The 13,917-nt window shown below is 42.8% G+C and overlaps 1 protein-coding gene across 1 annotated transcript; it reads right to left on the bottom strand.

Annotated features, from left to right (window-relative positions):
* Window positions 1-225: 225 nt before the first annotated feature.
* On the bottom strand, window positions 226-883 carry LOC124687940. Its single transcript, XM_047221666.1, has one exon. It carries the CDS (start codon window positions 775-777, stop codon window positions 535-537), a length of 243 nt encoding a protein of 80 aa, XP_047077622.1. The 5' UTR covers window positions 778-883; the 3' UTR covers window positions 226-534.
* Window positions 884-13,917: the final 13,034 nt, after the last annotated feature.

Raw genomic sequence — 13,917 nt, 5'->3', positions numbered from 1 at the left:
AACAAGCAACAAATCTCAGTTGGGCATGTATGAGGTCAACTTGTCTGAGGGGAGATAGTTATTCTGAGGTGGTACAGGCTACCAAACACACCCTTACTACCCACTATGAGTAGTCTTAGCCCAGACGAGTGGGGAACAGAGCATCCACATGTGACATGTCTGCATTCTGTATGGATAGCCCGAAATTTGATGGTACATAGAAGTAAAAATTGGAAACCAGCTCAATTCAAGAAGGATATTTTTTCACTTCATTTTCTTCAACTCAGGTAGACAACAATGAACAAAAGAACCAACGTTACAGCCAGCCAGTGACTGATATACACCCCAGAGTAGCTGATCGGAAGAACAAACTTACAGACACACGCGCACAGACTCCTAGCACGAAGCTGCAGCCAGCAAACCAGCCATGACTGAGCTCCAGCAAACTGCGGCCTACCATTCTCTGGCACCTAAACTTCTACCGGGAACATACGTAGTATATACTTGCAGGGTCTCTTCGTGGCATCCCGAACAACGAGAGCATAGTTACAACGATCAAGAAGAAGGAGAGGTCGCTTTGGGGTGCACCTTCTTCTTCATGAGCCCAAAGAACCCTCCCTTGCTGCTCGCACCCGTGGCCTTCTTCTCTCCGGCAGAGCCACCGCCCTCCTTGCTGTTCTTCCCTTCAACCCCGGCGGCGGCGGGCGCCGCCGCTTCGTCCATGCGCCTCATCTTCTCCTTGTAGGCGTTCCTGAGCACGTAGGCCTCGACGAAGTCTCCTCCCATCATGGACGCCATCTCTCAGCTCCTCTCTCGATTCTTCTTCTGCTGCTGGTTAAGTACTAGTCTGGATAGCTAGGATATTGCTTCCAAATGTTTTGGGACTTGTGGGAGGGTTGAGGGGCGTGCCTGGCGGCTTATATAGCCTCTGATCGAGGCGCTGGGGGAGTCTACAGGATTAGACTTGGCACAAGCTCACGCGATGGGACTGTGGCGGTGAAAGCAGGAGCGGCGGAGAATGATCGGGATGCAACTTGGCGAGCACCACTAGTGGAAAAGAGGCCTTTCGTTCCAAGCAAATGTCCTCGTTTTGAATCAAACCGGGACCAATGGGGGTATTGGTCCCGGTTCATCATGAAAACCCTTTAGTCCCAGTTCGTTTGGACCCTTTAGTCCGGGTTGGTAATACAATCCAGGACTAAAGGGTGGTCTATGGGGCAAAAGTCTTTAGTCCCGGTTCGTATTACCAACCGGGACTAAAGGTCTACCCTTTAGTCCCGGTTCGTAATACGAAGGGGGACTAAAGGGTTTTTTGCCTCCCCATGCACCTCCACACACACACACACACACCCCCCCCCCGTGGATCGCCTTTTTTAACACTGTAAAATATAAAAGGAAATGATAGAAAATTCAAAAAAATAATTTTTTTTCAGATTCTTGTATGTTATGCAACCTACTATTAGGGAAAATTAACAAATTTGAGTTTTCATTTTTTTTGCAAAAAAGGTTTGAAAAATGGTAAAACCGTATTAACTTTTGCATACGACGTCGAAAAAAAACGTGTAATATATCAAAATCATCGTGGGAAAAAGTTACATCCGAATTCACCCGGGTTTACCCAGTTAGCCAATTTTTAGATTCTCAAAATTCCAAATGAAAATATGAAAGCAGGAAGATTTTAGTTTTTGCCAGAAATTCGGAATTTTATATTTTTAAATTTTTCAAAATAATAATTACATCATGCATAAAGATTACTATTACTTAACCATAAAGTTAGCCAATTTTTAGATTTTCAAATTTTCAAGTTTGGCAAAAAAATATTAAAAAATAATAAATTAAAAAAACTATTATAATACAAATTAAAAACATTAAAATTGTAATACCATTACCACAACATGTTATTACGTCATTAGTTTTGTTTATTAAAATAATTCGAATAATAAATAAGTGTGACATCGACCAACATGTTAATAGGATTGATATGATACTAGTATCACAACATGCGCGCGTAGCACTTGGAAGCGAGATAGGAAAGGAACTTGGAAGTTAAGCGTGCCAGTGTTGGAGTAGTGGGAGGATGGGTGACCGAGCGGGAAGTTGGACCACGGGTAAGTAAATTGACTATTGATTAAGCGTAGTTAGAGATTAAGTGTAGTTAGAAACTAAACTAGTTAAATAACTGAAATACTAGAAATTCTGAAAAAATAGAAAAAAAAAAGAGGAGCGAAAAATAATTGGACATAACCAAATAGATTAAAAAAAATAACGAAATAACCTTTACTCCCGGTTCGTGTTATAAACCGGGACTAAAGGGTATTTTCCTCGACGCGCGCCAGCAGCCCACGTGGCGCAGCCTTTAGGCCCGGTGCAACTTTGAACCGGGACTAAAGGGTCAAATAAAGACCATTTAGTCCCGCCTTATTGGTCCCGGTTTGGAAACCGGGACTAAAGACCCAAATGGACCGGGTCTATAGCCCTGTTTTTCACTAGTGCACGGGAAAGGGATGGGAGCATGTCACGCGTGACGTAGGAGACGGGGTCTGCTTTGCACGGACGAAGGCGGCACGCACCGTAGGATTTGCAGTCGTGCCGCACCGTCCGTCAACGCTCGTTTGTGTGCGCCGCTCGCGCGGAAAGCCGGAAAAGGGGAAAGCTGCCGGAAGAAGCAGAGCAAGTACGCATGTGGTAAGGCCTCAGGTTATTTGACTCTCAGAAGTCCAATTTTCAAACCAATTTTGGCATCAGCTAGCTCGCCGGCTACGTCCTCATTGACTTGGAACCAGCCCACCGAGAATCAGAATATAGCTGGCTCTGACGACATGTATGTCTCGCTAAGATAGAGTATTTGTTCACAGGGAGAGGACTGTTGGAACATTTGTTCACAGCTGGGAGAAGAGACTGTTCCCATAAATGGCGACAGTTTTGTGGTGGTTTCATCAATCTTGAACCTCCGGTGACTAGTTCACAACTTCACGGTGGGATAGATGGTTCTTCTGTGAAGGTACGTTATACTCGGTGTTTTTGTCGAAAGAAAATGATGAGAACATCCCATCTCTTGATACAACCGCTGTACTTACAGCCACACAAATATAAGGACCAATCACTCGAGATCGTGCCAAACAACTTAACTATCAGGTACTTTCGTTTCTTGGAACTATTCCTCACATACATGAGAATATGATGCTGCCTAAATCAGATATGTTTGTTACTCTTAGGAATGATGGACCAAGCATGGATGAGAAGGACAAGCATTGGAGCATGATCACGCATGAAGGAGACGCCAGCAAGCATTTGAGGATTGAAGATGACGCCGCAAGTGGAGATTTCAGAACTTTGAAGCCACCATAAGAAGAGATGAAGACATGGACGAAATATAGAGTTTTCCACTTCTTAATTTCGTCCATAGCATAATATGGTGTTGCGTCACCTTTAGTTTTGGGCCAGGCCCATGTTATTTTCGCAGGAATTAAGTAAGGCACTTTTTAGAGTCCGTATTGAGGGGGAAAGGCCTTCTAGAGTTTGGTTCGGCCACCATATGTATGGCTGGTCGAAACCCCACCTTTTCCTCCTTTAAATACCCCCATAGCCATCACGTTTAGACTCGGATTTTGATTAGACTAAAAGTTAGCAATTGCTGCAACTCTCGTGTACTTTTTTTGAGGCCAACGCCTAGAACAAGACCGACTACTCGGAATCCCACCTCTTTCAATAAAGCTTTCATCTATATCCGCAATATTCTGATTGCATCATTAGTTCTTGTTCTCGATTTCAGGTAGGAATTAAGACCCTCGCTGGTCAGGCTGATCGCGCATCCGCAAGATTAGTAACTCCCGGAGACTGTCCTAGCGATTGCATTGGCGCACGAGCTTTGCACGTGTAGTCGGATCGTCAAGCACGAACTCCACCAACAAATCGATCTATCCACGTCTCATCGAAAGATCGGTCACCTTTGCCCTATCAAGTGGTATCAGATTTCAGGTTGCTCGGTGAGATTTTACTGTTTTCCTAGAGTAGATTGCATCTGCCATCATACCCATAAATCACGAAAAAGCCAAAAATACAGTTAGGATTTAGATCATATCGTCCCATAAACCCCCCTGCCACGCCTTGCATTGTCTTTTCAGTTTTGCATAGTTGAATTTGTGTCTGCATCTTCGTGTCGAGTTGCTGGTCTTAGCGTCTAGTTCCTTTAGAGTTTCGAGTTCTGGTCATATTAGTCACGCCGCCGCCGGCCGCTCGCACCATACGCAGATCACCGCCATATACACCCACCATATACTTCCACCACTGCCATATACACCCACCATATACTTCCGCCACTTCCATATACACCCACCATATACACCCACCAGATCGTTTCCGCCACAGTCATATACATCTGCCATATACCCTGTCTCCTACCGCGACACAGATTCGTATTGTTTCTCTACCGCGACAGAGTCCGTGTAGAATTAGGTTTTATTGTTTTTCCTACTTAGCTGTTACCTTCTAATTTCGTCTGTGCTGTAGAAAAATTTCCGTGAGATAAGTTTCGGCCGCCAGTAAAGAATTGGAAGGAGAGAAAAAAAAAAGTCTGGAAACGCCTCCGAAAAAAATTTCTGGCTACATTGGTTTTTCACTTTGGCGATCACTTTTCGCCACTGGTCGTTATAGCGACATTTTTTTGGCGCATGCGCGCTTTCCGGAGCACCTCCGAAATTTCGACAATTTTTTTCTGAGGCTATACTGTTTTTAGACCTCGGGGATCAGTTTGAGACACTTGCCATCATAGTGATTTTTCGCACCTCGCGTCGCCACATCATCGCCACCTCATCACTGCTAGTTGCTTGTGTGCCGCGTCGTGACCTCGTTAGTGTTCTAGGCTCGCGTCTCTAGTACGGTCTAACCTAGGACCAGCACAGTACCGTCGTTGAGCATATTTTTAATACTGCATTGCTGTTTTGACAATTGCTGTTTTGCTACCATATTAGCCTTCCTACAGCTCTACATATTGTCTCCACGTGCACTGTGTCGACACCTGGTAATCGTTTTGACAATCTTTGGAGATGCTGATCCTTGCTGGTTGTTACATCGCCTTCCTCCTGTTTGGTAAGAACTTGTAAGAGATTTATATTTTGCTTGACGAATTGCGCGTGAACCACCATATTCGTAGTTTATAGGCATATACATTTTTGCTTTTGTGCACTAACCATGTCAGGACCAGTTGATCCGGCCGCTGTTGACCCGGCCAAGATGACTAGTGAGGCGTTGCATGCTCACTTCACCCACCTTTTGGGCGGGCATGCACGTGACGTCAATGCGCGCATTGGTGATGTGGACGCCAAACTCACCGACGCGCTGGACAAGCTGGATGGCTTCGAGACAGCTTTCAACTCCAAGCTCGACGCCAAGTTCTAGGAGCTGTTGACTCGGTTGCCGCCACCGCGCGACAACGTGCGACGCCGCGCACGCCGCGTTCTTCGTGCGGATGTGCCTGCGGGTACCTCTCCTGCTGCAGCAGCCGCACATGACACGCCTTCTGATGAAGGATACGAAGACTATGAAGGGGATGTGGACGAGCAGGTCGAGGAGAACGTGCTGGATGGCGAGGAAGTCGAACAACCTGCATCTGGTCATCCACGAAAACTGAACCGCAACGCTCGCTCACCTCCACGTCCGGTACGTAATGATGATGATCATGTTGCTAAGGTGAAACTGAATATTCCGTCATTTGAGGGTAGATATAATCCTGATGCATATCTTACATGGGAATTGGAGGTAGAACAACGCTTTGCATGTTTAAAATACCTTGATCACTTGCGTGTTAGTGCTGCTACTTGTGAGTTTAAAGATTTTGCTTCTATTTGGTGGTCTGAATATTGTAGAGCACATCCAACAAATATTCTTGCTACATGGGTTGGGTTAAAACTTGCTATGCGTACTCGTTTTGTTCCTCCACATTATCAACGTGATTTGCTAAAAAAATTGTCTCGCTTAGAACAAGGAAAAAATTCTGTAGAAGACTATTATCAAGAATTGCAAACTGGCATGATTCATTGTGGTATTGTAGAGGATAATGAGGCTATGCTTGCACGTTTCTTTGGTGGTTTGAATAAAGAGATTCGGCATATTTTAGATTATAAGGAGTACAACACTATTACTCGCTTGTTTCATCTTGCTTGCAAAGCTGAACGTGAAGTGCATGATCGTCAACCACCATGGAGAAGAGCTAATATTTCTGCAGGTCGTACATCGTCGTGGTCTCCGCGACAATCAGCGCCACCATCTCGTGGTACTGCACCAGCTCCTACTACCTCCAAGTACACCGCGCATGCATCATGAGCACCACCTGCTGCTACGCCACCACCATCTACTGGTCCTCCTCGGAGTTCCTCTTCGATGGCCTCCACGGGGAAGACGCGCGACATACAATGTCGCAAATGCTTGGGATTTGGACACATAGAGAGGGAATGTAGAACCAAGCGTGTGATGTTGGTGCGTGAAGATGGCGAATATGATTCTGCAAGTGACTTTGATGAAGATACATTGGCCCTTATTGCTGCATGTGATGGTGCCAATTCTGATTCTGAGAGAGAGATGGAGGTAATGGAAGCTGACACTGCTGATCAGTACAAGAACTTAGTTGCACAGCGTGTGTTGAGCGTGTAATTGAGCAAAGCTGAGCATGATCAACGCCACAATCTGTTCCAAACACGAGGCGTTGTAAAAGAGCGAGCTATACGGATCATCATTGATGGAGGGAGCTGCAATAATCTGGCTAGCGTTGACATGGTGGAGAAGCTTTCTCTCCCTACAAGGCAGCGCACACATCCATACTACATTCAATGGTTTGAGAGCTCTCGTAAGCTCAAGGTAACAAGAACTACACGTGTGCATTTTACTATTGGTACTTATTCTGATTTTGTTGATTGTGATGTTGTGCCTATGCAAGCTTGTTCTTTGTTACTTGGTAGACCTTAGCAATTTGATAGAGAATATGTTCATAATGGTAGAACTAATCAGTATTCTCTTATGCATGATGGAAAGAAAATTGGTCTCAAACCTATGACTCCTGAACAAATAGTAAAAGATGATCTTGCTAGAGCTAGTAGAGTAAAAAACAAGGAAAAACATAAGAGTGAAAATCAGATTGTTGCTGCAGATTTTGTGCCACACAAGACTAATACTAAATCTGATTGAAACCATGCTACTGAAATTCGTTTGAAAAATCCTTGTTTGCTTGCTAGCAAATCTGATATTGCTGAACTTGATGTGAACACTACTCAATGCTATGCTATTATTTGCAAAGAAGTTCTGTTTTCATTTGAGGATATGCCTCCTTCTTTGCCACCTGCGGTTGCTAACCTTTTGCAGGAATTCATTGATGTGTTCCCACAAGATGTTCCCCGTGGACTACCACCTATTCGTGGGATAGAACACCAAATTGAGTTGATTCCAAGTGCTTCGCTGTCCAACCGTGCACCATATCGTACCAACCCTGAAGAGACCAAAGAGATTCAACGACAAATTCAGGTTCTCCAAGATAAAGGTTACATTCGTGAGTCTCTTAGTCCATGTGCTGTTCCTATTATCTTGGTACCTAAGAAGGATGGTTCTTCACGCATATGTACTGATTGTAGAGCTATTAATAATATTACCATTCAATACCGTCATCCTATACCTCGTTTAGATGATATGCTTGATGAATTCAGTGGTTCTATTATGTTCTCTAAAGTTGATTTGCGTAGTGGTTACCACCAGATTCGTATGCAATTAGGAGATGAATGGAAAACAACGTTTAAAACTAAGTTCGGTTTATATGAGTGGTTAGTAATGCCTTTTGGTTTAACTAATGCACCTAGTACTTTCATGTGACTGATGAACGAAGTTTTACGTGCTTTTATTGGATGTTTTGTGGTGGTATACTTTGATGATATTCTGATTTATAGCAAATCCTTGGAGGATCATTTGGATCATTTACGTGTTGTTTTCAATGCTTTACGTGATGCACGTTTGTATGGTAATCTTGAGAAGTGCACCTTTTGCACCAATCGAGTTGCGTTTCTTGGCTATGTTGTTACGGCGCAGGGAATTGAAGTTGATCCAGCCAAGATTGAGGCAATTGAGAGTTGGCCGCAGCCAAAGACGGTCACACAAGTGAGGAGTTTTCTTGGCCTTGCTGGTTTCTATAGGCGCTTTGTGAAAGATTTTGGATCCATTGCTGCGCCGCTGAATGAGCTTACAAAGAAGGATGTGCCCTTTGTGTGGGGCGATGCACAACAAGACGCCTTCATGATTCTGAAAGATAAGTTAACACATGCTCCATTACTCCAACTTCCTGATTTTAATAAGACTTTTGAGCTTGAATGTGATGCTAGTGGAATTGGTTTGGGAGGTGTGTTATTACAAGAGGGCAAACTTGTTGCATATTTTAGTGAAAAATTGAGTGGGCCTAGTCTGAACTATTCTACTTATGATAAAAAATTATATGCGCTGGTTCGGACATTAGAAACTTGGCAACATTACTTATGGCTGATACGTCTCCAACGTATCGATAATTTCTTATGATCCATGCCATATTATTGATGATACCTACATGTTTTATGCACACTTTATGTCATATTCGTGCATTTTCTGGAACTAACCTATTAACAAGATGCCGAAGAGCCAGTTGTTATTTTCTGCTGTTTTTGGTTTCAGAAATCCTAGTAACAAAATATTCTCGGAATTGGATGAAATCAAAACCCAGGGTCCTATTTTGCCACGAAGCTTCCGGAAGACCGAAGAGGAGTCGAAGTGGGGCCACGAGGGGCCGCCACCATAGGGCGGCGCGGCCCAGGTCTTGGCCGCGCCGACCTGTGGTGTGGGGCCCCGTGTGGCCCCCACGTTGCCCTTCCGCCTACTTAAAGCCTCCGTCGCGAAACCCCGAGGCGAAAAACCACGATACGGAAAACCTTCCGGAGACGCCGCCGCCGCCAATCCCATCTCGGGGGATTCTGGAGATCTCCTCCGGCACCTCGCCGGAGAGGGGATTCATCTCCCGGAGGACTCTTTACCGCCATGGTCGCCTCCGGAGTGATGAGTGAGTAGTTCACCCCTGGACTATGGGTCCATAGCAGTAGCTAGATGGTTGTATTCTCCTCATTGTGCTTCATTGTTGGATCTTGTGAGCTGCCTAACATGATCAAGATCATCTATCCGTAATACTCTATGTTGTGTTTGTCGGGATCCGATGGATAGAGAATACCATGTTATGTTAATTATCAAGTTATTACCTATGTGTTGTTTATGATCTTGCATGCTCTCCGTTATTAGTAGAGGCTCGGCCAAGTTGATGCTAGTAACTCCAAGAGGGAGTATTTATGCTCGATAGTGGGTTCATGCCTGCATTGACACCGGGGGTAGATGTAAACCCCTAAGGTTGTGTTGTGCTGTTGCCACTAGGGATAAAACATTGATGCTATGTCCGAGGATGTAGTTATTGATTACATTACGCACCATACTTAATGCAATTGTCTGTTGCTTTGCAACTTAATACTGGAAGGGGTTCGGACGATACTTAGGCATAGATGCAGTTGGATGGCGGTCTATGTACTTTGTCGTAATGCCCAATTAAATCTCACTGTACTTATCATGACATGTATGTGCATTGTTATGCCCTCTCTATTTGTCAATTGCCCGACTGTAATTTGTTCACCCAACATGCTTTTATCTTATGGGAGAGACACCTCTAGTGAACTGTGGACCCCGGTCCATTCTTTTAATACCGAAATACAAATCGCTGCAATACTTGTTTTTACTGTTTTCTCTCGCAAACAATCATCTTCCACACAATACGGTTAATCCTTTGTTACAGCAAGCCGGTGAGATTGACAACCTCAATCGTTTCGTTGGGGCAAAGTACTTTGGTTGTGTTGTGCAGGTTCCACGTTGGCGCCGGAATCTCCGGTGTTGCGCCGCACTACATCCCGCCGCCATCAACCTTCAACGTGCTTCTTGGCTCCTCCTGGTTCGATAAACCTTGGTTTCTTTCTCCGAGGGAAAACTTGTCTGCTGTGCGCATCATACCTTCCTCTTGGGGTTCCCAACGAACGTGTGAAATACACGCCATCAAGCATATTTTCTACGGCGCCGTTGCCGGGGAGATCAAGACACGCCTGCAAGGGGAGTCTCCACTTCTCAATCTCTTTACTTTGTTTTTGTCTTGCTTTATTTTATTTACTACTTTGTTTGCTGCACTTATATCAAAAACACAAAAAAATTAGTTGCTAGCTTTACTTTATTTACTGTCTTGTTTGCTATATCAAAAACACAAAAAAAAATTAGTATACTTGCATTTACTTTATTTAGTTTGCTTTATTTACTACTGCTAAAATGGCTACCCCTGAAAATACTAAGTTGTGTGACTTCACTAGCACAAATAATAATGATTTCCTATGCACACCTATTGCTCCACCTGCTACTACAGCAGAATTCTTTGAAATTAAACCTCGCTTTATCGAATCTTGTTATGCTTGAGCAATTTTCTCGGTGTTAGTTCCGATGATGCTGCTGCCCATCTCAATAATTTTGTTGAATTGTGTGAAATGCAAAAGTATAAAGATGTAGATGGTGACATTATAAAATTAAAATTGTTTCCTTTCTCATTAAGAGGAAGAGCTAAAGATTGGTTGCTATCTCTCGCCTAAGAATAGTATTGATTCCTGGACTAAATGCAAGGATGCTTTTATTGGTAGATATTATCCCCCTGCTAAAATTATATCTTTGAGGAGTAGCATAATGAGTTTTAAACAATTGGATAATGAACATGTTGCTCAAGCTTGGGAAAGAATGAAATCTTTGGTTAAAAATTGCCCAACCCATGGACTGACTACTTGGATGATCACCCAAACCTTCTATGCAGGACTAAATTTTTCTTCGCGGAATTTATTGGATTCAGCTGCTGGAGGTACCTTTATGTCCATCACTCTTGGTGAAGCAACAAAGCTCCTTGATAATATGATGGTTAATTACTTCCGAATGGCACACGGAAAGAGCTCCACAAGGTAAGAAGGTAAATTCCGTTGAAGAATCCTCTTCCTTGAATGATAAGGTTGATGCTATTATGTCTATGCTTGCGAATGATAGGACTAATGTTGATCCTAATAATGTTCCGTTAGCTTCATTGGTTGCCCAAGAAAAACATGTTGATGTAAACTTCATTAAAAATAATAATTTCAACAACAATGCTTATCGGAACAATTCTAGTAATAACTATAGGCCATATCCTTATAATAATGGTAACGGTTATGCTAATTCTTATGGGAATTCTTACAACAATAATAGGAATACACCCCTGGACTTGAAGCTATGCTTAAAGAATTTATTAGTACACAAACTCGCCTTTAACAAATCTGTTGAGGAAAAGCTCAATAAAATTGATATTCTCGCTTCTAAGGTTGATAGTCTTGCCTCCGATGTTGATCTTTTGAAATCGAAAGTTATGCCTAATAGGGATATTGAAAATAAAATTGTTACTACAGCAAATGCCATCCAAGTTAGAATTAATGAGAATATAAGATTAATGGCTGAACTGCGTGCTAGGTGGGATAGAGAAGAAAATGAAAAACTAGCTAAAGAGAAAAATGTAGCTAAAGTTTGGACTATTACCACCACTAGCAATGCTAATGATTCACATGTTGCTGCACCTCCTACTATCAATGGTAAAATAATTGGTGTTGGCAATGTTTCTACTCCTAGTGCAAAGCGCGCAAAATTACCCGAAACTGCTAAAACCGCTCGAAACCGCTCGTGATAAAACTGCTGAAATTTTTTCCAACCTTGGGGATGATAATCCCATTGCTTTAGATTGTAATGATTTAGATTTTGATGATTGCCACATCTCTGAAGTTATAAAGTTCTTACACAAACTTGCTAAGAGTCCCAATGCTAGCGCTGTAAACTTGGCTTTCACAAAACATATTACAAATGCTCTCATAAAAGCTAGAGAAGAGAAACTAAAACTTGAAACTTCTATTCCTAGAAAGCTAGAGGATGGTTGGGAGCCCATCATTAAAATGAGAGTCAAAGATTTTGATTGTAATGCTTTATGTGATCTTGGTGCAAGTATTTCTGTTATGCCTAAGAAAGTCTATGATATGCTTGACTTGCCACCATTGAAAATATGTTATTTGGATGTTAATCTCGCTGATAATGCTAAAAAGAAACCTTTGGGGAAAGTTGATAATGTTCATATTATGGTTAACAATAACCTTGTCCCCGTTGATTTTGTTGTCTTGGATATTGAATGCAATGCATCTTGCCCCATTATATTGGGAAGACCTTTTCTTCGAACCGTTGGTCCTACTATTGATATGAAGGAAGGTAATATTAAATATCAATTTCCTCTCAAGAAAGGTATGGAACACTTCCCTAGAAAGAGAATGAAGTTACCTTATGATTCTATTATTAGAACAAATTATTATGTTGATGCTTCGTCTCTTGATGTTACTTGATACACACTTTCTGCGCCTAGCTGAAAGGCGTTAAAGAAAAGCGCTTATGGGAGACAACCCATGTTTTTACTACAGTATTTTTGTTTTATATTTGAGTCTTGGAAGTTGTTTACTACTGAAGCAACCTCTCCTTATATTAGTTTTATGTTTTTTTGTGCCAAGTAAAGTCTTTGATAGTAAAGTAAATACTAGATTTGGATTACTGCGCAGAAACAGATTTCTTTGTTGTCACGAATCTGGGTCTAATTCTCTGTAGGTAACTCAGAAAATTAATCCAATTTACGTGAGTGATCCTCAGATATGTACGCAACTTTCATTCAATTTGGGCATTTTCATTTGAGCAAGTCTGGTGCCCTAATAAAATCCATCTTTACGGACTGTTCTGTTTTGACAGATTCTGTCTTTTATTTTGCATTGCCTCTTTTGCTATGTTGGATGAATTCCTTTGATCCATTAATGTCCAGTAGCTTTATGCAATGTCCAGAAGTGTTAAGAATGATTGTGTCACCTCTGAACATGTTAATTTTTAGTGTGCACTAACCCTCTAATGAGTTGTTTCGAGTTTGGTGTGGAGGAAGTTTTCAAGGATCAAGAGAGGAGTATGATGCAATATGATCAAGGAGAGTGAAAGCTCTAAGCTTGGGGATGCCCCGGTGGTTCACCCCTGCATATTCAAAGAAGACTCAAGCGTCTAAGCTTGGGGATGCCCAAGGCATCCCCTTCTTCATCGACAACATTATCGAGTTCCTCCCCTGAAACTATATTTTTATTCCGTCACATCTTATGCACTTTGCTTGGAGCGTCGGTTTGTTTTTGTTTTTTGTTTTGTTTGAATAAAATGGATCCTAGCATTCACTTTATGGGAGAGAGACACGCTCCGCTGTAGCATATGGACAAGTATGTCCTTTGAAAGATCGAGATGTCGCCTAGAGGGGGGGTGAATAGGCAATTACAAACTCTTGCGGATTTGTCTTCTAAGAATGCGGAATTAAACTATCGTTTAGTTTACAAGCACAAACCCTAAATATGCTAAGCTCAACTAAGTGTAACAATAGCAACTAGAGCTAAGCAAGATAGGCACAAGATATATGTAGCACAAGTGATAGCAAGATATATGTACTTCAAGCACGATAGCTATCACAAGGAAAGAGAGCTCGGGTATAGAAATAACCGAGGCACGCGGAGACGAGGATGTATTCCCGTGTTCCCTTGCTTTGCAACAAGGTACGTCACGTTTGGAGGAGTGGAGGTCCCACGAAGGATTCCCGCGCCACGAAGGCTCACCCTATTCTCCGAACCACACCCACGAAGGATAATGGCCCTTTCCTTCGGTTAGCTTTTCCTCCGCTCCGGAGATGGCAAGCTCCACAACCACTTCACAAGCTCCACGAAGGAGAAGCCCGGGCCCCTTCACAATCTTCCACGAAGAGATCACCGGGACACCAAACAAGCCAACTAGGAGGTC

Source organism: Lolium rigidum, chromosome 2 (genome assembly GCF_022539505.1).
Source record: "Lolium rigidum isolate FL_2022 chromosome 2, APGP_CSIRO_Lrig_0.1, whole genome shotgun sequence".
NCBI classification, from domain to species: domain Eukaryota; kingdom Viridiplantae; phylum Streptophyta; class Magnoliopsida; order Poales; family Poaceae; genus Lolium; species Lolium rigidum.
The sequence above is the reverse complement of the archived record's forward strand: the minus strand, read 5'-3'. Positions and strand labels throughout refer to the sequence as shown.

Excerpts from the sequence above, each read along its gene's own strand:
- LOC124687940 (XM_047221666.1), bottom strand. The coding sequence starts at position 777 with ATGGCGTCCATGATGGGAGGAGACTTCGTCGAGGCCTACGTGCTCAGG.